At 41.6% G+C, this 22,985-nt stretch overlaps 1 protein-coding gene across 2 annotated transcripts; it reads left to right on the forward strand.

Moving 5' to 3' along the window:
* Positions 1-319: 319 nt before the first annotated feature.
* Positions 320-22,959, forward strand: ttyh1 (tweety family member 1). 2 transcript variants are annotated; one of them, XM_031744342.2, is made up of 16 exons: positions 320-483; positions 1,060-1,203; positions 5,209-5,373; positions 6,749-6,978; positions 10,187-10,298; positions 12,401-12,738; positions 14,291-14,386; positions 14,504-14,576; positions 15,921-15,996; positions 16,190-16,245; positions 16,534-16,626; positions 16,726-16,818; positions 16,906-17,045; positions 18,240-18,300; positions 20,254-20,332; positions 21,894-22,959. In XM_031744342.2, exons 3-15 carry the CDS (start codon positions 5,239-5,241, stop codon positions 20,290-20,292), a joined length of 1,542 nt encoding a protein of 513 aa, XP_031600202.1. In that variant the 5' UTR covers positions 320-483; positions 1,060-1,203; positions 5,209-5,238; the 3' UTR covers positions 20,293-20,332; positions 21,894-22,959. The 2 variants fall into 2 exon arrangements, with proteins under 2 accessions (XP_031600202.1, XP_039475661.1); XM_039619727.1 differs by having other exon boundaries at positions 1,089-1,203.
* The last annotated feature ends 26 nt before the right edge of the window (positions 22,960-22,985 follow it).

Here is a 22,985-nt window from a genome sequence, read left to right on the forward strand (position 1 = left end):
TCTCACTGCAATTCAACATTATGTCGTTAATTTGCCTTTTCTCAGTCCAGTCCAAATCCCCCCCGCCCCCGCCCGCAACCCAACAGAACATCTCCATCCGTGCACTCCCATCACTTGTGTCACGTTGTTGCACATTCTCCGCTGCCTCCCAGTCTCTGAATCACTGTTGATGTTGTCCTGCAGCCTCCGCTGAAAACTGGTTTTGCCTACAAATCCATTGCATGCTGCTTTGCCCCTCTCTGTTCATTGTTCACTCCATCTCTGGCTCCCTCCCTCCTCTTTCTCTCAGCATCACTCCCTGGGAACCCACTTTTTTTTTTTTTTTTTTTCCTTCTACTCAGTATTTCATGTTGCCTTTCTCTGCATCTCCCACTCCCCGTTTTCTTCTCAGTGTGCCTCTCTTCCCCCATTTTTCTGTGCATCTCTTCCTCTCATTAGCCCTCATCACACTGAGAGAGGAGTTCACTATTGTGCATCCAGCATGTGAGTGGATTTTTAAAAATCTCTTTTTCCTGATTTGTTTAGTGCACACAGTTGGCCGGCAGCTTTGCATTTTTACTCTTTCTCTTGTTAATCTGGTCAGGGTTCAGTCTGGTGTTCTGGACAGAGATTGGTCAGGTTGATGTTGGTGGGGGTCGGCATTAGAAGTGCGCCCCAGCTACGAAGTCAGCGAGGGGTTAGACCCCGCTAATCCGCGTTAACAGATTAATTATCTTTGGGTAATATCGTGTCACTGCAGTGTTGTGAAGTCACCTGGGTGTTAGGCTATGAAGGGCTACAGTGCAACGATAAAGAGTCCCTTAGGGGTGTCTCCTCAATCTTAATCCCCCTTTCTCTCTCTCTCTCCCTCTCTCTCTTTCTCTCTCTCCATCTATCTCACTCTCTCCCACTCTCACTCACTCGCGCTCACTCAGAGATCCTCTCCCATCCATCAACACAAGCACCTCTCTACTGTCATCAGACGACCAGACACTTATCGGCCATTTAATATTTAAATAACTACCAGAATTGCCGTCTTCATTTTTGTGCTTTTTGTCATATTTTTGGCATGTCTCCAAGCCATTTTTTCTGGATGATGTTTTCTCAAGAGCATCAGGCGGTGATGGCTGGCAGTATACCTCTCTGAGTGGTTAAATATTTCACGGACGCCGGCAGAGAGAAGAGACAGAAGGAGAGAGAAACCTCCCAACACAACCGACAGAGGTAAGAGACTGACCCCTCTCTTTGTCGATTAGTGGCTTAATTGCTGATGTACGTGCAGAGATTGGCCAATTAAAAGTGTACATTACACCAAATCACAGTGTTTTCCCAATTTGGGCTCACGCTTATCTTGGCAAATATGATTAATGGTCATTACACCATTAGACTGTGTTGCCAAAGGAGATCCATGCTTATCTTTTCCAACCATGACACTTAATAGGGGTCTGCTGCCTATCAGAGTAATGTGAAAATGCTGTAATGAGTTTTATTGCAGTTTCTCAGGGAAATCCAATGCTTTTTCCACCTAATTGGAGTTTCATATGACTTGGAGCTTATCTTTTTTTCATGATTTTCACCATCTGCAGGATAATTTACTGTCATCAGTGGGGACACACTGTGTCACCCTCAACTTCATGCCATGCTGGACCCCTCGCACACATCAAAGCTTTGATTTGCACCGACTTTCTGAGTACGAGCTGCACTTGCTTACCTTCGGTCAGCTGACTTTGAAGATTCATTGTTGCAGTTGAACATTAATTTTGAACATAGATGTGAAGCAGAAATTTATTTTGAGGTTTGAGTGTCCCTTGGCTTTTACATGGGAGAGAAATTCAACTATACAGAGATGTTACTGAATTTCTTCAGGCTGATGAAGTGTCAAGAGGGTTTTTTTTTTTTTTAATGCTGTCTCATAAATTATGGTTATCAAGGTTGGTCTTAAGAAGCTCCACGCACAGGCTGCTATGTGAACGATAACAGGTTTTATGAGGCCAGACTGCAAACGAGCATAGTTCCAGCAGCAAGCCAACAGCATTATTTATATCTTGTGATTCAGAGAGATGTAGCCTTATAAAAAAAGAAAAGGCGCAGAATGATTTTCCCCGTGCTAAATATGATCCTAAATTCAGCTGACAGAAGATGCTTCAGCCTTGTTCCCATTAGCTGCCTCACAAAATGGCCCTTTTTTTTAAAAAATTCAGACATCATGGAGTCTCGTATAAACCAACTGAGTACATCTTCTGTGTCTTCTGAGCTCTGCACAGACAAAACACAACACATTTGTTCTCCTGCTTTGTTTTCTTTTTATTTATTTATTTATTTATTTATTTATCTCTCAGAGCTCAGAGCCATGGTGAGAATCTGTGGTTTTCCTCCATCTCCTTCACTGTCTCTCGTGTTCTTTCCTTCTCCTTTTTTCGTCTTTTCTCTCCGCCAACTGTGCCTAAAATCACATTTATTTGCCTTCAGTTACGCAATGGTAGCTGGCATAATAACGAGCTGGCAGGAAACATCATGTCAACTTGAGGGTTTTTATCTATGACAACTGCTGAGTAACTGGAGCTCCTCCTGGACTGTAACCACCCCCCACCCCCTCCCATCAAACTTCCATCAGGGCCTCGTTAGGTTTTCCTCTACTTTTTGGGTTGCAGCACAATCCTACCTGAACTTTGACCAGGCATCTGTCATAACTGTGCATTTCCTCTTTCTCACACCCTGACCGGCTTAATTTTGTGCATGAAGTGATACAGATAGCTGCGCTCTCAGGCTATTGACTCATATCTCTTTACCATTAACTATTCAGCAATGGCATTTATGGGTGCTTTTCTGCTTCTGTTACCACTGATGGGCCTCACAGTGACATTCACTGCATTGTTGTTCATCAAAGGAAGTGCTTTTCCACACTGACCCACTTCTCAACAGGTTCTCCTTTGATGTTGAATTAGTCCCTTACTTGTTATGGCTCTCAAAGAGCTTTTACCCTCCAAGTCTGATAAATGCATCTCATAGACATGCTTCAATATAGCTAACCTAATAAATACACTTAAGATAAATGGTACAGTAGGAAATGTAATACTGAACGACTTAGTACAGAAGTCTGTTTACACTGCTGATTTGTGTTGGATGGATGTAGTTCTCACAGTGTGTGAACCATTATGTTCAGCACAGTTTTAATAAGGGAAATGGAGTGTTGGCTGTGATTTGATTTGTGACAGTTGGGCTGCTGGAACCATTAAGGTGAACAGGCTTATTGTAATGGGCTTAGAGAAGCCCTGTCTGCCCCGTGGGTGAGCCGTTAACTCGTTCTGGGCCGCAAACGCCCCAAATCTGAATGGCCAAACTGTTTGGGCTTTGAATGTGACATGTGGCAAAATCCAAACTTTTATCACGCACAGTATTTAGTACATTTACGTGCAGTGGCTCGTAAGAATCAGAGCCACTGTGTGGGTAACTCAATAGGGAGAGTGAAAAAAGTCTCTCTTAAGTAGAACATTGTGCTAGCTGAAGCTACTGGACAAATCACAGTGGCTTTAAAACACACAAAAATCCAACACAGGCCCTCAGTTCAGGCTCTCTTTTTTATTATTGAATACTGATTAGAGGCAGAGTCGTATCTGTCTGTGATATCAGCATTGAGCTGCTCTGTATAGCCTCTATATTTAAGTGACAGTGCTGTTGTTGTGAATGGTTGTCTCTCCAGCTCCTTTGTCGAACAGTAAAGCTCTGACGGTCTCTTAATCTGGGCAGCCGGTATCAGAAGCCTACCAGACTCTGTCTTGCCCTCTGTTCCATCTCTGCTCCTTCATTGTAATGAGTATTCCAGTGTGTGTTTTAGCTAACCGGATTTGCCCTTTGTATTTACCCTACTTTCACCCCCCTCCCCTTGACCAGCTTTAGTAAGATACGCTGAACAGTGGGGGAGATGGTCAAGAATTGTGCAGCCTTTTCTCTTTCATAGCCTTCACTGTATCTTGTCTGTGGTTTTTCTTTACTTTATACTCTAGAAAACACACTTCAGAGACCCCGAACCATACGTTCCCTGCATGCAGAGCCTTGTCACATACTACTATTCATTATATTAGAGAAAGGAATGACATAAATAACAATGTTATCTATGTTTCTTTAAGACCGTGCAATTTAAATGTAATTGTATTTGCTTTTTGATCGTATTTGACACTTTATTCGATATTACAAGTGGAGAGAGACAAAATAAATGTGAGGAAAGAGAGTCAGTATGCATGAAAGTTCAGCCTGCCAGATATTGAACCGGGGAGCCAGTGCTGACTGAATTTATGCCCATGTGGTCTGTGGCTAACCACACAACTGTCAGTTGGCCCTATGAAAGATCTCCTTCTCTGCAAATAGGCAAAAAAAGTAAGAAAATTTGATTTCATCTATAAATATTTTTGTCACAAAACTACACATATTTTAAGTTTTTTGTTTCTTAATTTATTTAGATCATGTAAACAATATATAAAGTTCATTTAGCAAAGAAAAGAAGAGAAAAAAATGTTATAAAAAATAAAGCTAATGCATTTCAATATTGCTTCAACTGTTCTGATTCAGTTACATATCGAAAAACTAGTGGGAGGAAGTACACACTTATTTAATCCCACCCAGTTTAAGATGTTATGAAACACAGAAAGATCTCCTAATCATATATTAATGGAAACCAGGAAATATTTGAATAGTTGATTATTAGACCAGTGAAACTAACAAAACAATGTTTTAAACTTAAAGATAAAAGGTAAAAAAGAGAAAATTGCAAACAAAATAGTAACATTTTAAAAATCTTTAGCAAAGCTTAAAAACTAAACAACAAAATTATAAAAGTGTAGTAAAACTGCAACAATTAAAAACCAATATGAGCAATGGCTAAGAGGTAATTAAGGGCAACACAAACGATGAGGCACCTTAAGCAAAAGCAACACTAGAAACATATGTTTCTTTTAAAAAAGTAGAACATCTCGGATGCTGAGATTAGATTGTGTCAGAGCTTGGAATCACAGCTGCTTTGGCCTGATCAAGTTTTCTACTCATCTCAGGCAATCGTTGATCATGAAGTCTAGTTATCACCTGCAAATGATGCTTGAAGACATTATTAGTAACCTCTCTTTCCTCTCAGCTTCACCCTGTGCTCAGGAAGACCTTCATCCCTCCTGAACCTCTTTCCTCTCTTCCATTCTTCACATCCTGGTTATTCTGACCCCTCTTTCTTGCCTCCTATAGGGTGGAGGAGGGGACTGGTGGCAGCAGAAAATGGCTACCATGACTACAGTACCCAGCTATAACCCTTCGCTGTGGGTGAGAATGTGTCACGCCCTGCCCCGGCTGGACTTCTCCATGCAGATGAGGGACAACGTCTTTGTCCCTGACAGCTGGGAGTACCAGCAGGTAACAGACACCTGCCACTCGTGCCACACTGTAACCACATGCTGTGCTGTGGCTGTCCAGTCTGAGGTGCCAGATCGCATAATAATTACAGCCCTGTTACTCAATTTGCAGTTGCAGATACAATGGATATTTTACTGCAACTTGTGCCACATTCTGCTATAAATTGTTCCAGAAATTTCTAAATGTCAGAGCAACCTGTAGCAATATGATAATGGCATTTACAGACCTTTAAAAGCATGCATAATTATTGGTGCAGTATGTCAGATCTTGTCATTTCTCATTTCTATACCTTGATTTTGATGCTTTAATCCCCCTTTTGAATCATACCGATTGGAGGTATTTTATGCAATTTGGTATCAGGTAGTGCAAGATATTCAACATGGCGGGAACCCGCTGGAAGGTTTCCACAGTTGCTATTGTCCTCATGGTCCTGTTTGTGCTGTAAAATGCAAGGGTTCATCCCTCTCTTCCAGCAAGCGCTCATGCAAGCGCTCCAGTTAGCCATGTCTCACAGTGTTTGTGACTTCTCTGCGGTACAAAGACGAGGTGGAGGGGGGGGACTCAAATTATCCTGCAGAACAGAAAGACAAAAGAAACTGAAAGTGCTCAGAGAGAGGGAATGAGTAATGCAAGGTTTTCCGAAGAGAAAGCCGGGCAGAGAGAGAGCAAGAGAGACAGAGAGAGGGACGGCAAAGTGAGTGAGTGAGAGTGGGAACGAGAGAGACTGGCAGTGAATGTATTTAAGTAGGTCACAGATTATTAATAGAGATTCAGTGGTGTGGATAGAAAGAAAGAGAGGGGGGAGAGAAAGAGAGTGGGAACAAGTGGGAATGTGGGGAAATAGGGATTGGGGGAGTGGAGCGAAGGGGAGGGGCTTCAGAGGACATGAGGTGAGAATGGAGGGAAGGTGGAGGAATGGGGCAGATGGATGGAGGATAATACTGTAGATATGTGGCTGATATGTGGCTTCAGCTGTGTTGATTTTATGACGTGGAGCCTGATGAAGAGCAAAAGGCTGAAATGGTTCAGTGACATTAGAATCCCGCAAGGTGCACAGACTGATGGGCATTCAGGGGTAAAAATCTTTGAAACAAGCATTCACGGTCAAGAATCGCCTCCGGTTACTGAAGTTGCATTAATCCTGTGGGGTATGCATGCATTATATGTGTCTGTATCCTTGATTTATATCCTCACATCTTTTTTATAACCATCTCTTGCTGTTAGTGGAGGCAGGACAATCTGACAAGCACTGAAAATTAACAGGATTAGTCAGTATTCTTGTAAAAATGGAATCAAAGTGCCATTTTTCTTTTCTTTTTTTTTATATTCACTGACTCATCCTCTGATATTTTCCCCCTCCTCTTCCTTTTTTCAGACTTTGCTGGTTTTGTCCAGTTTATCAGCCATCGCTCTTGTTATCTCCCTATTGGTGGTTCTCTCCTTCCTCATACACTACTGCTGCTGTCACCGTGGTGACCGGAACGAAGGATCAGAAGAAGAGGAGGAGGATGAGGATGGCAGCACGGGTCACGGTTATAGTGGGAAGAAGGGGCGGGGAATCTGCTGTGTCACGTGGGTGGCGGTGGCGGCTGTCACGCTCTGCTGGTGAGAAAGAGTTTTCAGACGTCACTGTACTTCCTGGCAAATGTACACACGACGCCTTTTGGCAGTAGTTGAAGAAGTATTCAGATGTTTTTCTCAAACAGAACCAATCACACTCATTTCTGGCTCATTATTTTTTATCTATAGACACTACTAGAGTCAGTTTGCATCATTCACAGCTCAAACCAATCCTTATCTATCATATACTGGGCCTTGGTGCAGCCCTTCAGTTCATCCTTTCATTGAAAAAGTAATTTTATCTCAGGGCACCTTCCCTTTAGCTCTTTACCTCCTGAACGCTTCAGACTAACCCTTGAAGCTCTTTTCGACTAAACAGTTTCTGTCAGAGTGAGGGTCGTCTCTGCCTATGCAGCTACCTTTGGAAAACCCAGAAACTATTTTAATGGATATCAAACCACATCTTTATTGATATGGGTTAGTCATCATCCATGCACCTATCTGCCTATCCCTCTTCTTTCATCTATACCCATCCATCCATCCATCCATCCATCCATCCATCCATCCATCCATCCATCCATCCATCCATCCATCCATCCATTTAATATTTAATTTACATCAAATAATTGCAAACAGCTAAGTTGTATACGTACATAGTCATTCATCCTCTTTTTGAGTTCACTTTTATTTCATTTTTGATGCGTCATAATTTCTCATTAACTACATTTTAGAGAGCAAAACTTCACAACAGTTAACTCAACTTTCTAATTATAATTTGAGATAAAAACACATGACTACTTTGTACATTTCATCGATACCTTTATGGAGTCTAAAACATGTTTTTCAACCATCTAAAAATACAGCAGGATGGAAATTATACTTGAAGTTAAATCTGTGTGACAGTATATAGATCAGCACACTTGGGTCAAACCAGAATTAATCTGTAATCTTTCTTTTGGTTTTAAACCATAATGTTTTAACCATCACGAACCCAAAGCTTTAAGACTAAAGAATGCAAAAAACAATTTCACAGCTATTTAATTATAAACACTACACACTCGGATATCCTATCAGCCACTCCAACAGTAAACCACACTCTGATTCATTGTCTATTTAAGTGTGAATTTGACCATAATTTGCAATCATGCTCTATTAAAGAAGACTTGAAAATATCAATTGAGACCATAAAGTTGTCAGGAAAGTTCCTGAGGTGTTAAATTAATTTAGAATTAGGGTAATATTCTCACAGTCTTAAATAATATTGGACTGCAGCCACTTAGATCGCCTCCTGCAGGCCATCAGAAGCAATGCAGATTTAATTCAATTCAATTCAATTTTATTTATATAGCGCCAAATCACAACAAAAGTCGCCTCAAGGCGCTTTATATTGTACAGTAGATAGCACAATAATAAATACAGAGAAAAGCCCAACAATCATATGACCCCCTATGAGCAAGCACTTTGGCGACAGTGGGAAGGAAAAACTCCCTTTTAACAGGAAGAAACCTCCGGCAGAACCAGGCTCAGGGAGGGGCGGCCATCTGCTGCGACCGGTTGGCGTGAAGAAGGAAAACAGGATAAAGACATGCTGTGGAAGAGAGACAGAGATTAATAACAGATATGATTCGATGCAGAGAGGTCTATTAACACATAGTGAGTGAGAAAGGTGAGTGGAAGGGAAAAACTCAATGCATCATGGGAATCCCCGGCAGCCTACGTCTATTGCAGCATAACTAAGGGAGGATTCAGGGTCAGATTTATAGTGCTTGTGAATTGGCCTCATTTTTTTAGGGAAAACATCCACTTCTATGCAGTATATCAAATAAGTGCATTACCTTAAATATGATAAAATATGATAAGAAAACTGAAATGAAACTCCCCCTGGAATTAAACTTATTGTATTAAATGTACTTTGCTTTCCAACAGCAGTGAAGCTGTGAATCACAAGCTGTCACCTCCATCATCTCCATCGTCATGTGTTCTTTCCGTCTCTCACTCAGTCACTGATGTATTTATAATAAAGACTGGCCCAGACAGCAGCTGACAGTCATGTGACGTTGCTGTTTCCCAACCACAGGGCAACAATTACACTGTTAGCTGTGTGTGTTTTGGCATTAAAGTGTGTTTGTGGATGATCTCAGCTCTCCCACCTACGGTACAGCAGTCATTTACCCACCAGTGTTCCCTGCAGCTCCGGTGACCATGCAGTCATCAAGTCAGTACATTGTGTTCACTGTATATTGCACAAAATTGCTGCCTGACATCTGTCCAAAGCACTGCTGTTTAACGGAAGTGTGAGTCACTCAGAGTAAGCTCTGCTCCCCATCAGACGTTTTAAGTCTGAAGCTCAATCCCAGCTGTATAAGAAAATTATAGTGCCATTTAAAGCTTCAACAGCACTTGTTATTATATTCCAGTCCATTGCCTGCCTAGTTATATATACTGAGACTACATCACAGGAAGTAATGTGCTGCCGATTTGATTTCAGCTGCTTTAATGATTTCCACACATGCAGACTGTAGGTGTTTGAGTTGGTTCGTGTCTCCCCCTTATGGAGCATAATGTGATGTCACAGTCATCGTCTCCTCTGATGCTCAATAAGGCTCTCTGTGCTGGACTGAATGAAGAAATTGTGCCGCGGTTTACTGTTAACAAATATTTATTGTCCTCCTGTTTTCTCCAGATGGTGGCCTTTGGCCTCCAGTATGAAACAAGCGTGTGTCATTTTGAAAATGCAGCTGCATTAGACAGCATTCAGATTTGACAGTTTGAAATGCAAAGCACACACAGACACAGGCACACATTCCTTCTCTTCCCCCCACCTCCGCTTTCTAATCTGGGTCACATACTTTGTGGGAGATTGGGTCATACCATTTCTCCTGGGTTGGAGGGGATTTAATGAACATCTGGCCTGGGCCTTAATCTGAATATTTGAATAACAGAAATGTGTAAACACGTTGCTACGTTTAACATTTTGAATATTTTCCTTGCCGATGCTGTGAGTCATCTTTTTTCTCCCATTATCTGTTTATTCCACTGATGGTATGCTCATCCAGAGCGCACATATCACATCCTCACCAGCTCTATCTCCTCCTGTCACATTCATTTAAAATGTACATACACGCTGAATTAAACATTACATTTATGCCTCCGCTATCTGTTCTCCTGTCCCCCTCTTTCTCTCTTTCTGTCACCCTCCCACAATGTTTTCATGTTTCCTTCTTTTCCCCCCCTCCCTCTCTCTCTCATGCAGTGTTGCCATAGGCATCGGTTTCTATGGCAACAGTGAGGCTAATGATGGGATGTATCAGTTGACCTCGTCTCTTCTCACAGCCAATTATACGCTAGCTTCCATCGATCTGCTGGTGAGTGGTGCTCTCTGCAAGTAAAATGTCATGCAAAGTATCTACCCAGTATGACTCTGTGTGTGTGTGTGTGTGTGTGTGTGTGTGTGTGTGTGTGTGTGTGTGTGTGTGTGTGTGTGAGAGAGAGAGAGAGAGAGAGAGAGAGAGAGAGAGGGAGACAGATGGGGTGAGTTTGTTCATGAGGTCTGCAGAGAGGGAAAGAAAATCAGATACAAACTTCTGTTTCATTGATCTCTGTGGTCAGACAGTGGTTTATGTGTCAGACAGCTAAATGGCACAGTCCAGCAAGTCTGTGCGTATTACACACAAGTTAGAGAAGATATACTCTGTTCATTCTAAATGTTGGCTCTATTGAAAGCCTATAACAAAATAACTTTAATAAGTACATTAAATGGCATTTTATAGTTCAATACAACACAGCATGGCTAACTGCATAAAAGAAAGAAACTCAGCAAAGCTGAGAAATAAGGTCAATTGAAACAAGGAGCTAAATACTTAAATAAACTATTACATTTAAAAAAACAGTCCATTTAAATGAATAGTGTAGTGCATAGTGCAATAACGTGGTGTGACAGTGCAGATTTATGTTTACATGAGAGAACAGATTACTCTCTGTAAGGCAGATTTGCTGCATTGCATGAGAAACACCACTGCATGATGCAAAGAATGTACATACGTATGTCAGCTCTTAAACTAACACCTGAGAAACTGTAGGAAGATATGGAAAAAATATATATACAATATGTGGTTAAAAAATGAGACAATCGAGCACACTTCTAAGAATTACACACTTGAAATTGTTTAGAGAGGTAGTGAAGAAAGTTAAGAGAAAGATACTTTATTCAATCTACTCCTAACCTTCAACGAATTAATCTTTATAAGCAGTGTTTCTAGTGATGATTGATATGATCAGTGGAATAATATTTGGCCATATTTTACAACTGAAACGTTTTGCAAATGTGAAGCGAAGTTTTCAAGGCTTACAAAATCTTTTGATTTTGGTTAAAAATAAAATCAAGATAATTAAGAAATAAAACTGAGTTTTCCTCAAATTGGAGAATTCAGGTTTGGTTCCAGGAGTGGGCATCCCAAATTACCTCCAGGCTCAGAGTCATTGCACGCTCAGAGAAACCGCAAAACCCCCAAAGAGCTACATCTCAGACTCTACAGACATCAGAATGATAAATGTTGAAGTTGGTGGTAGTACAATTAGAAAAAGACTGCACAGGTGTGGCTTGTTTGGAGGGTTGCAGGAGCAAGTCTTTTCGTGAGGTTAGGTTTACAAAGTTGAATCTCAAACCACAAGACTCCTGGAACAATGTCCTTTGGATGAGACCAAAGTGGGGATGTTAGAGAATACAAAGTAACTGATTAATTACTTTATGATCTGGATAATAACAACAACAAAAAAAATCAAATTTCTGCTGAAATTTAACTGAAAGTAACTTTAAATTGTGAAAAGTGCACAAGAGGAAAAAAGTTTGTATAGCAAACACAGAAAACATCCCTTTTTGTGAATCACTATTTTTTTACATGACAGCTTTCCTCCACCACTGGAAACATAATGCAAACTGTCCCTACAGTTGCCTCAACCTTTGCACAAAGATTTTTTGGGATAAACTATGTTGCTCCAACCTTTCATTCTTTATTAGGGCAATACTGTACTGCAGGAAGTAGTGCTTTTGTAAAGTAAGGCTGGGGCATCAGTTCACCCTACAGCAAGATAATGTCCCAAAAACATTAGGTAAGGATAAGGATGATGAAAGAGCAGCACGGCCTCCAAATTAAACTCCTACTTCTGCAGCGTATCACTGCTAACAGGATGCAAACCACAACTGTTCCGAAAAGACCTTAAAATATGGACACAGAGACATAAAGTTAGCAAACACATATGAGAAGTAGTGAAGTATTTTCCCCTTTCCCCTGATAAGTGTAAACTTGCATTATAGACTATGAGAGCCATTGTGAGGCGCCAAGATGTCCAACATCTTTAGCTCTCTGTATCCCGGACCAGGATTTTATGACCCTATGAGCATCATCAAGCTCACTTTGTGGTTTCAGTCCTACTTTACTCCCCTCACATTCCTCCTTCCTCCCTCAAGATTTCAGACACAATTACTGGACTTCAGCTGTCTATCTCTGGACCACTGGCCTCGATGGAGGAGTTATTTACCGGCAGCAAACCCTTCCTGGTTTCGACACGGAACTGCCGGAGGTTATCTGAGAACGTCATCAACCTCCTCTCCTCCATCTCCCTGGCTCGGTCCAGCATTGACACTGGGCTGGGGAATGACAGCAGTATCAGCGGGGCGTCCATCACGCCTCTGACCCCGGTACCGCCCTCTGTGGCGCCTACAGTGGTGCCTAACAGCGGCTTAATGGCCAGCCCCTTCTCACCTGGCTGGGCGGCCAACACACTGATGGTCAATGAGGACTACAGGTAAAGCTGCACAGTTCAGGATAATATAAATTAATAATACAGTTTATCAGTTTGAATGACTAATCTATTATTTATGCAGCATTTTCATGGGGTGAAAAGAAGCAGTTCTTACACCAGTTCAAATACCAAACTAGTGCTTTTACAGCCTGAAATAATGTGACAATGTGAGGTTTTGTTTTTTTTACTTGTTTATGAGAGAATTATTTGTAACAATTAGAAAAGCCCATGAGATTTATACCCAGTGCTTTAAAAATAAAAATGAACAGCTGCCTCTCAGTTTACCTTGTCAGGGTTGGAAGGTGTTTATGTATTTCTGCAAAAAGCTCTTTGTCTTACAAACTTCCACATGTACAAGCTGTCTGCAAACACAGCCACACCCTTGTTCGTACGATGCTGTGAGAGGCTGCCAGACGTCCTGCCCCAGCCCCTCATAAATGTTGCATGTTTATTAAGATGTGTTTGTTGATGTAATGCCATTTTCCCCCCAGTTATATTATGTCGATGGGCTGCTTTTATATTCCATATTGGAAACATTTCAGTTGATAAATAAAAGCTAACAAGTATATCCTAGCTTAGATAAATAACGTCAGTCAAGTAATAACAATGTCCTCATAAACAAAGCAGATTGTTCCGTTGTTGCAGGGAGAGGGGAAGGAAAGTTCAAGCTCCTCCTGACTCATTTTACACAGGCAGCAGTTTTGATTCTGGGAACGATTGCTGATGACTGAATGTTTATCCAAGATCAGGCGGAAGAATCGAAATGTGATCAAATCTGCCCATTGGTGATTTGGGGGAAAGAAACATACATGAATTGTGCATAACACTGGTTAAATTATTACATTTTACCAATTTTTCAAAGAGTATTTGTATTTTTGAATTACAAACTACATATTAAATGCAACTAGCTCCATCGCAAGCAAATGAGTTCATAACGCATCATTACTTTACCAGGAAGATAAAAAACCAATTTCCACATGGTTTTTTTCTAGTTGTAAACACTATTGTAAACACTGCTACCACATTCATCCCCATTGTTGAAGCAAAATCATCATGGCCAGAGGATTCAAAATCCATAAAAACACTGCAATTGCTACTAAAAATGCTGAGAAAACAAATTTGCTTTCAGAAACTCTGTGGGATTAATGGGCACAACATAGCAGTTGTGCTATGATAGTAAGATGTGATGTTTTCTATTAAGTAGCTTGTATGTAAGTATGGATTGATGATAAATGGTGATGGATATGTATTTACACAGCCATGTAGAAAGGTAGGTATATGGATGGATAGATAGACAATAGATGGTGCATCATGGGTAGATAAGTAGGGTGTAAATCTATGGATGGATGGATGGAAAGATGATAGACTAATATATAAATAGACAGATGTAGGTACATGAATGTATAAATGGGTAGATATGGGTGGATGGATAGATAGATATCCCATTTCAGAAAAATGTTGATTAGACTTTAAGTAAAATTTTGGTCAAGTTGCTGTTAAGCAAGGATTGATATTGTAATTCACACACAGTAATATGTGTGTGTGTGTGTTGTAGGTGGCTGTCTTATGTGTTGCTGCTGCTCCTTGACCTCATAGTTTGTCTGTTCATCCTGCTGGGACTCGCCAAACAAGCCCGTTGGCTGCTCATCCTGTGAGTACACACATTTGTATCTTTAGACACATACCACACAAAAACTGGATTGATTGCAGTGGGTGTCCTCTTGGTTGAAGAGTTTCTGTCACCCCCACCCCTCACCCCCCTCCACAGGATGACAGTGCTGGCTTGGCTGGCCCTCTTCCTAAGCTGGGGCTCCCTGGGTTTGGAGACAGCCACTGTGGTGGTGAGTAGACTCAGTAAAACTGCGATACAGGTTGGCTATAGCGGAGAGAAGAGAGCTTTAGGAGGCCGACCCCTGATGGCAAGCCAAAGTAATGTGCATATGTGTGCTTATGTGTGAATTCTGTACCTATTGTGCTAAACTGTGAAAAGACCTGCCTCCTAGGGAACACTGCAGTCATTGCAGAGGACCAAGGAGGCAGGAAAATGGGGCAGAGATTAAAGATTCAATGTGCGTGTGCACGAGTGCGTTTTCGAACAAAGTGTGTTTATGCAGCAAAGTGCGTGTTTTACATGCAAGTGTGTTTGCAAGTGTGTGGGTTGTTGGCTTCAAGAAGTAAAGATAGAGAAGTGCTTTCAACAAGAGTGAGGAGGGGAGAGGAGGAGCAGGAGAGTGCATCTTGAGATCGCTTTTAGAGCGAGAGCAAGCCGAAGTAAGTGATAGAGAGAGACAGAGAGTGGGGAAACCATCAGTTGCAGAAGGCATTTGGCTCCATGAGTCTTTGCAGCGAGCATACAAAAAAAAAATTGTACTGTAAAATAAAGTTTTGAATGGACAGTGTTTGGCTGACGGTCTACTTATCACTTCTAAAGAAATTCCATCACTGTGCCATTTGTTATCATCAGCAGTCAAACCACAGTTTTAGATGATGACCTTTACCAGTAACAAAGAGCATAAAGAGCATTTTTATGTCCAAAACAGAGGGCTGTCCATATTAACTATTTCTCTTTTAAAAGCGCCCATTCTCTTTGAAGAGGAGACTTTGTTGGTGTGCGTGTGAGAAAAGAGTAAAGGGTGGGTGTTTTTCTGCATGGCTGCTCAGTTTAAGAGTCTCAGTGTCATGTGGGGCTGCCGGGAGATGTCCCAAGGCCTGCGGGTCCACACAGGGCTGCTCTGTCCCTGGTCACTGACAGGGAAACAATAGGCCAGCTGTGGGCCTCTCGACCTTATTCTGGCCACCATCATCGCTTTCTCAATCCGTCAGCAGGCTCCCTGTGTGGCTCTTGCACCCTCTTCTGGTCGGGCGATCTCAGGCTGAGAGAATTTGTGGGAGTGCACTCTCTGAACCGAAGTGCGCCAACCTCAAAAACAGAGATGATATTAAAAAAGAGGCTAAATGAAAGAGTGATCTAACAGCAGGAGAGGGGAGGAGAGCATGGGAGGAGGGGGGGGTGTCGATATTTGCTGCTGTATTGTCCGATGCTGTCAGTTATCTATAGAGACAAGTATGTCAGTTGGTCACTGTGTCTACAAATGTTTTCCTATCTGATCATTTCTCTTGCCCTCCCTCTTCCTCACTCTCACTATCCTGTCATCCTCTCTCACTCTCCCCGTCACTCTCACCAGGCTCTCAGTGACTTCTGCTCAGATCCAAACGCGTTTGTCCTTAACTCCACCCAGTTCAACAGTGGGACCAGCTCAGGTACAGATTCCCTCTCTGAGCAATGCTTTCTGGAAAATCTAGTTGTTTCCCATGCCTGCCATGCACTTGATTTACCCCCTGCCCCAAATGTGCTTTTGCTAGCAGAATCCAATATAATGACAGACGACTGTTTCCACATTTTTTCCTATTGTGCATTGATCTTTTGTGCACTGCTGTTTTGTTGGCCACCCAGACGTGTTGGATTATTACCTGACCTGCAACAGGCGCATGAACAGTCCATTCCAGCAGGTAATGCCACCTCTGCCAGTCAGCGTATTACATTTGCAGGCATTTGCTGATTCTCTTACCCAGAGTGTTTTAAAGGGAGTGAGCAGATAGTATCTCAAAGTTTCTGAAGGGCAGTTGGAGGGGAAAAAACTGAGGACAGGATGCACAGCTGTTGCTACGTGTCCTGTCCTTAAATGATTTAGTCCCTCGACAAGTAGCTACACTCTCAGCATATTAATGCTATGTTTGAGAAACAATGCCAAATAAAACCTCTGATTTCCACTGACTATATTGACTTGTTGGCTTTAGCTGCTGACCCAGTCACAGAGGGCACTCTCAAACATTCACACACATCTCTCCAGTCTGGACAGAAATGCTCTCACACAGTTCCCCAAAGCTGAGGTATGTGCACTACTTACTTTTATGAAATACTACATTTTCTGCATGTACACCGCCTCCTCAGTGGTTTTCTCACATTCTGGAATTTCTATGTCGTTGCAGAAATCACTCAGGGATGTTCAACAGATACTCAACTCAACAGAGGGCAACTTTCATCAGCTGGTGGCACTACTGAACTGCCGGGGTCTGAATAAGGTGATCAGAAGAGCTCGGCGCTGCTCGCTACTGTGCTGCTCTATTCTCATTTATTCATTTCTTTATTTTTCTGCCATTTTATTGTAGGACTACATTGACTCATTGAAAGGCCTGTGCTATGACGGGATGGAGGGATTGCTCTACCTCTCCCTTTACTCTTTTCTCTCTGCTCTGGCCTTCACTGCCATCCTCTGCTCTCTACCTGGTGCCTGGAGGAGCTTCCCCAGGTGAGAAAAGAAAACCGTGAAGTGGACGTCTCCAGTGTAACACAATAGAAATGTGGGGTATAAATGCTGACACTGAGAGCACAAGTAAAAGTAGGACTTTGTTGTTATGTCTTTAAGAACTGGTATTTAGTAGAAGTTATTTACATTTGTCTGATTCACAGTGTTGTTATTCAGTTTTGCCTATTTTGCCTAGTAATCCATTTCCTCTAGAAGTGTTTCTCTGTAGCAGATATTGCTGTTTGATATTTTAAGCATGAAACATCTTGCAGTGTATTCTCCTGCTAAATAAAACCTCATTTTTATTTATTTATTTTGTGCAGATAGGTTCAGTTTAGTATTTTTGTGCTTAGCAAGCCCACAGGAGCAGGGGTGGGTGGATGGTGGAAGTGGTAGCTGGTTTTCTCTAAATACATGAAATCTATTTGCACCATTACCTATTACAATTCCATTCAGTTCAATTTAATTTATATAGCCCCGAATCACACCATCAGTTGCCTCAAGGTGCTTTATAATGTAAAGAACCTACAATGATACACAGAAAACCCCAGCAGTCATACCAACCCCCTGTTAGAAAGCACTTGGTGACAGTGGGAAGGAAAAACTCCCTTTTAAGAACCATCTATCATGACCAGTTACAGTATAACAAACGGGTTCTTAAAAGTAGACAGGGTCTGTCTCCTGAATCCAAACTGGGAGCTGGTTCCACAGAACAGGGGCCTGAAAGCTGAAGGCTCTGCCTCCCATTGTACTTTTAAATACTACAGTAACCACAAGTAAGCCTGCACGCTAGTCTCTGTCAGTACTCTCGCTGCAGCATTTTTGGATCAACTAAAGGCTTTTCAGGGAGTTTTTAGGACATCCTGCTAATAACGAAACACAATAGTCCAGCCTAGAAGTAATGAATGCTTCTAAAGTTCTTCAGCATCGCAAGATGATTCGAATTGGCTAATTGGCTCTGTGATTAGTTTGATTACATGGAAATTTTCTTTGTTGAACATTTGTACTGACATACATACTTTCTTGTGCCTTTCTAAAAATGTCTTCATCTAAATACTTATTAAAAGCTGACCAAGAGAATTGGATGTCTTTTTAAGTTCAAAACAGAATCCAGTAGCTTGTGCGTCAAACAAACACAAAGACATGGTGGTATCGTCATATTTTTGCTCTTTTTCTCTCTTTCATGGTCGCCGACAGTGAATCAGAGGAGTATGAAGACTCAGACAGCGAGAGTGAGGACCCCTTCACTTCCCATCAGGCACGTAGACAGACGTCCTCGGGGTCTCAGCGAGGGGCCATGGCTCCCTTCTATAATTACCCGGGGGCAGGGTGGACACCCCCCTTTTCTAGCGCGCCGCCCCTCCCGTGAGTAACACAGACACACAGACACACAGACAGACAGACAGACAGAGAGAACGTGCACACACACACCCTAAAAAAAATTTTTTTTTTAAAAATACAAGAGGAGGAATTTGCTGAAACAGATGTTTCTGTTTCAACATCTGGATCCATGGACAGCTTTTTACACTGGTGTCTCCCCCGAGCCCCAGACTGTAAAAGTCCAAGAAAATATAAAACAAAAGAGTAAATTCAGAGACTGGCGGGGCACTGTTTTTGTTTTTGTGCAGACACATAGTCTTTTTGCTGAAGTTTGAGATCACATCCCGCCTTCCTTCAGAACATTATTACAGCACAGTTATAGCTATACTGATGAGTGCAGGACAGTCAGCCAGGTTCAAACTCTCCTGCCTTAAACACATGCACACACAGGATTAGGCTGAATCCACAGAGCTGTCAGGTTAAGCACATGCATTGCAGACAGACACACAGACAGGTCATTATGGACTACAGCGTAGGCAGAGAAACAGACACAACTCCAGAGGTCTGTCTGTCTGTGTGTCTGTCTATTCGTCTGTCGAGTGTTTCGGGACAGACGACGTAGGCCACTCGGTCATTTCACAGATCTCGTCTCAAATGGCGTCCTGTCTCCTAGACAGCAGTGCGCTGCTGCTGTGTTGGGTGGGGGGCAGGGTGTCATTGACGAGGATGCGCTCGTAAAAACTCCGGCGGTGTGAGGCTCAGGTTGACTATAGGTAACCCCTCCCACACACACCCTCCCGCATCACTCTCATCTCTCACCTCGTTGTGGTCTCCAAACCCCTCAGTTTACTATCTCTCTCTCTGTCCTGCTGCTTTTTTTCTTCATAATTCCTCCTGCTTCCTGATTAGTTCTCCCTATATGGAGGACCGAAGCAGCCAAAATAAAATAAGCATAAAGAAGTAAATAAACTACTCGGAAAAATCAATGATTATACAAAACGAATATTTAAGAGAAGTATAGGCATGAATAAATGCATAAAATGCAAGAGAAATTCACGTTTTTATTAATTAGTTAAATAAATGAATTTAAAAATAAATAAATAAATACGTAAAAAGGAAAAGTACATAATAGAAACATGAATATCGATTTGTGTCGTATTTTGTAAATCTATCAGTGTCTACATTTCTTTCTTTTTTTTAAATTATACTTATATATTTACTTCCTTATTTATATTTATTTTTGGCTGTTTCAGTCCTCTGCATACCTTCAATTTTCTCATCTTATTTTGTTTTACCCCCCCCCTTTACTCCTTTATGTAAAAATCAAAGTATAGTTAGTGCTACTAATTTTACTTACTATCCTAATGCAGTGGATCGTCTTGACTCCATATCTGATATTAATGCACAAATACAAAGACACAAAGAAACTCAGCTAAATACAGTCCACTCCTCTTAAATGGAAGCTGCTCAGGACTGCTTTAAAAGCTTTCTGGGTTTTATCATGCAGATAAACCAATTCATTAGCAAGGCAAAATCATGGCTGAAATGCAGCTGCCGATTCATACGCAGTCCTAAATGCGTGTAATTGCAGATTATTGTCCAAATCCTGTTGTGCATCAGTCAGGAGTGGACTGTACACCTGCTGCTGGTGCTCACAGTGTCCTGCCTGAGTGCCGGTAGTACTAATAGCTCTGCTGAGTGCTGTGTTGTCTGCACTATTTTTCTAATCGTTCTTTCTCCTTTTTTCCTTTTACCTGTCCGTGGGTCTCGTCATCCTGCGGTCCTCCCCCCACCCCCCTTCTGTCTTTCTCAATGTGTCTCACCCCTTCTTTATCCTCTATTCGTCTTCTCCCGCTCTCTTCTGTCCTTGTCTCTTTCTATCTCTATACAGGACTCCAAACGTTTCCTCCAATGGCAACCCTGGCTATGAGAGCCTACCCTTGACTGACAGGCAGTCCCCACCCCCCTCTGTGAGTTCCTCTGTACCTGTGACACCATCGCACTCTGTGCCATTTTTGTCATTGCTGTTAGTGCTCACGCTTGCTTTGATAACGAGTAGCAGACGGACTAACGTGGTTCATTTTTCACTTCAACGGTTTAAAACTTTTAAAACGTGCAAAGCATATCAGGAAGAACATGTTTTGTTAGTACGAATCTGCTTATTTAGTAGCATCATCGTGTTTTATGATCAACATTTGTCCATTTTGAAACAAAAACTATCAACGCTGGTTGTTTTAAAGCACATAGGAAGGTTTATGATACTGTCAGAGACACTGTATGACGACCTCCTGAACACCTTTATCTGCTGCAGATCAAGGTGCCACAAAAATCTACTAAGTGACCTTGATCACGGCAAGTTAGTCGTGCTCAGCAGTTTTACAATGCTTTTAACAAGGTTTCAGCTGAAGTTATAGAGCACACAGAGTACAGACTTGCAATCTCTACCATCATATAACCTCACTCTAACAGGTGAACAGACTTTCACTTTTATAATGACAGCACAAGTAATTCTTTGAAAATTCAAATCTCCCTGGCAAAAGCTGTAAGATAGGGTTGAAAGACCAGGTGGCATGATACGGGCTTATTTTGCAGCTACAGGACCTGGGCACCTTCCAAACACAGAGTCAACCATTGAACTCTGTATAACGAAGTACTCTAGAGTCAAATGTGAGGCCATCTGTCGAGCAGCTAAAGCTTGGCCCAAATTCTGTCATGCAACAGGACAATGATCCCAAACACAGCAGCACATCTGAATGACCAGAAAAAACGAAAGAATCTAGGTGGTGCATGGTCAAAATCCAGACCTAGACCTGATTGAAATTATGAGGTGGGACCTTAAGAGAGCTTTGCATGAACGAATACCTGCAAACCTCAATGAACTGAAGCAACGCTGTGAAGAAGAGTGGGGCAAAAGGGCTCCTTTATGATGTGAGGGACCGATAAAGTTATGCAGAAAGAGCAGTTAAAAGTGCTCCTACAAGCTGCTGAATCATGGGAGGTACTTGAAAACTTCCTTTTCACATGACTGTATGACTCGATTTCAACAAGCGAGCAAGCTTTCACTTTCATAATGACAGCTTAAGCAATTCTTTGATGTTTCGGCAGACTTCAGCTTCTGACAAATGCTGTAAGATGCGCCGGGAACAATACCAGTCAAGATTTTGCTTAAAAAAAAGAACATATTTGGATTTATAGTCTAGTTTATGGACTATAACCTGTTGCTTCTGAGGAAAGAATGAAGTAAAACAGCAATATTTACTTCAGACCATCAGTTTGTGAGGGCCAGCCGATCTGTCACACATATATATCCCAGAGGTCAGAATCAGCTGGCTAAAGGCTAAAAGAGCTGAAAATAAAACGGTGATGCTTTGAATGAGCGTAATAGGTGCTGTGTTCTGCTTTGGGTGAGCCAATGTTCACATGAATGAATAACAAACATCTTTTTTTTTCTCTTTTACTTTCTCTCCCTGAAACTTCGGACCATCTCGACCTCTCGTCTGCTGAACCCCGTCCTGTTCTCTGGAAGCGCAGTACTCTCCCAGCATGCTGACTGGTTACGGGGGAAGTCAATCACACCCCAACCCCGCCCATTCGAGGAACCTGTATTCACGTTGATTATTATTATTTTTTGTTAGGAAATGTATAGAAAAAAAATGTTTAGTTTTCTTATGAATGGACACTTTAATGAAATGAAAAAGAAACTAATCTAAATAAAATGAATGCTAGGTGTCAAAGTGCGTAACGTCAGTACCACTGAGTATTATCATTATTACTATTATTATTATTAAAAGCACTTAAAAGATACAACCGACAGTGATTCTGCTGCTTGGTTATGCTTTAAACCAAGTGTGCTTGGCCTAAATTCCTCCCTCCCTTTTGTCCAAACTGTGTAAACTGTGGTGAGCCAAGTCAGAATGGTATTGACGTTACTACGTTGTAGTTTTATATTCTTAAATGTATCTGTACCACCACTTTATTTTCGAGTTTTTATATAAATATTGTTGTAGAAAAGCACTGGCACGTAGCAACAAGACACATTTTTTTCTGTGAATGGTTATGCAGTTCCTTCACTTGGTATGATTTTTTTTTTTAATTACTTTTTATAGGTGGCGATTCTGTATTTTCCTCGTATTACCTTATGGTACTCTGTATATCTCTCACTGTCTGTAATATCTGAATAATCATGAATCTTTGCTCTTTAAAAAAACAAAACAAACAAACAAAAAAAACTTGAGGGCTGCCGTGACTCTATTTTAATGACGGAACGGAGAACCGCCACCCAGTCTCTGAGGGTGGAGAACTAGAAATCCCATGCCATGACAGCAGATACATAGCAATATGAATCTTGCTACTGGTGCTGCAGTAGCCCTACCATAACTAGCAATAATAACTATGTATAGCGTTGGATTTCTGAGATCTCTCCAAGAAGTTTTTGTGTATATATGGTACCGGTGTGAGATTTCATCGAATCCCTCCCTCTTTGACCCTGTTAACCCTTGAATTGAGTTTGTATGGTTATCAATGCTCCTTTTGAATGGCATCCTTTTACACTCGAGAGTCTAATATAAATAAAAATAACTTCAATAACCCGACACTGGTCTTCATCTTCATGTCAACGCAATG

The sequence above is a fragment of the Oreochromis aureus genome, linkage group 11 (genome assembly GCF_013358895.1).
Source record: "Oreochromis aureus strain Israel breed Guangdong linkage group 11, ZZ_aureus, whole genome shotgun sequence".
Classification (NCBI taxonomy): Eukaryota; Metazoa; Chordata; class Actinopteri; order Cichliformes; family Cichlidae; genus Oreochromis; species Oreochromis aureus.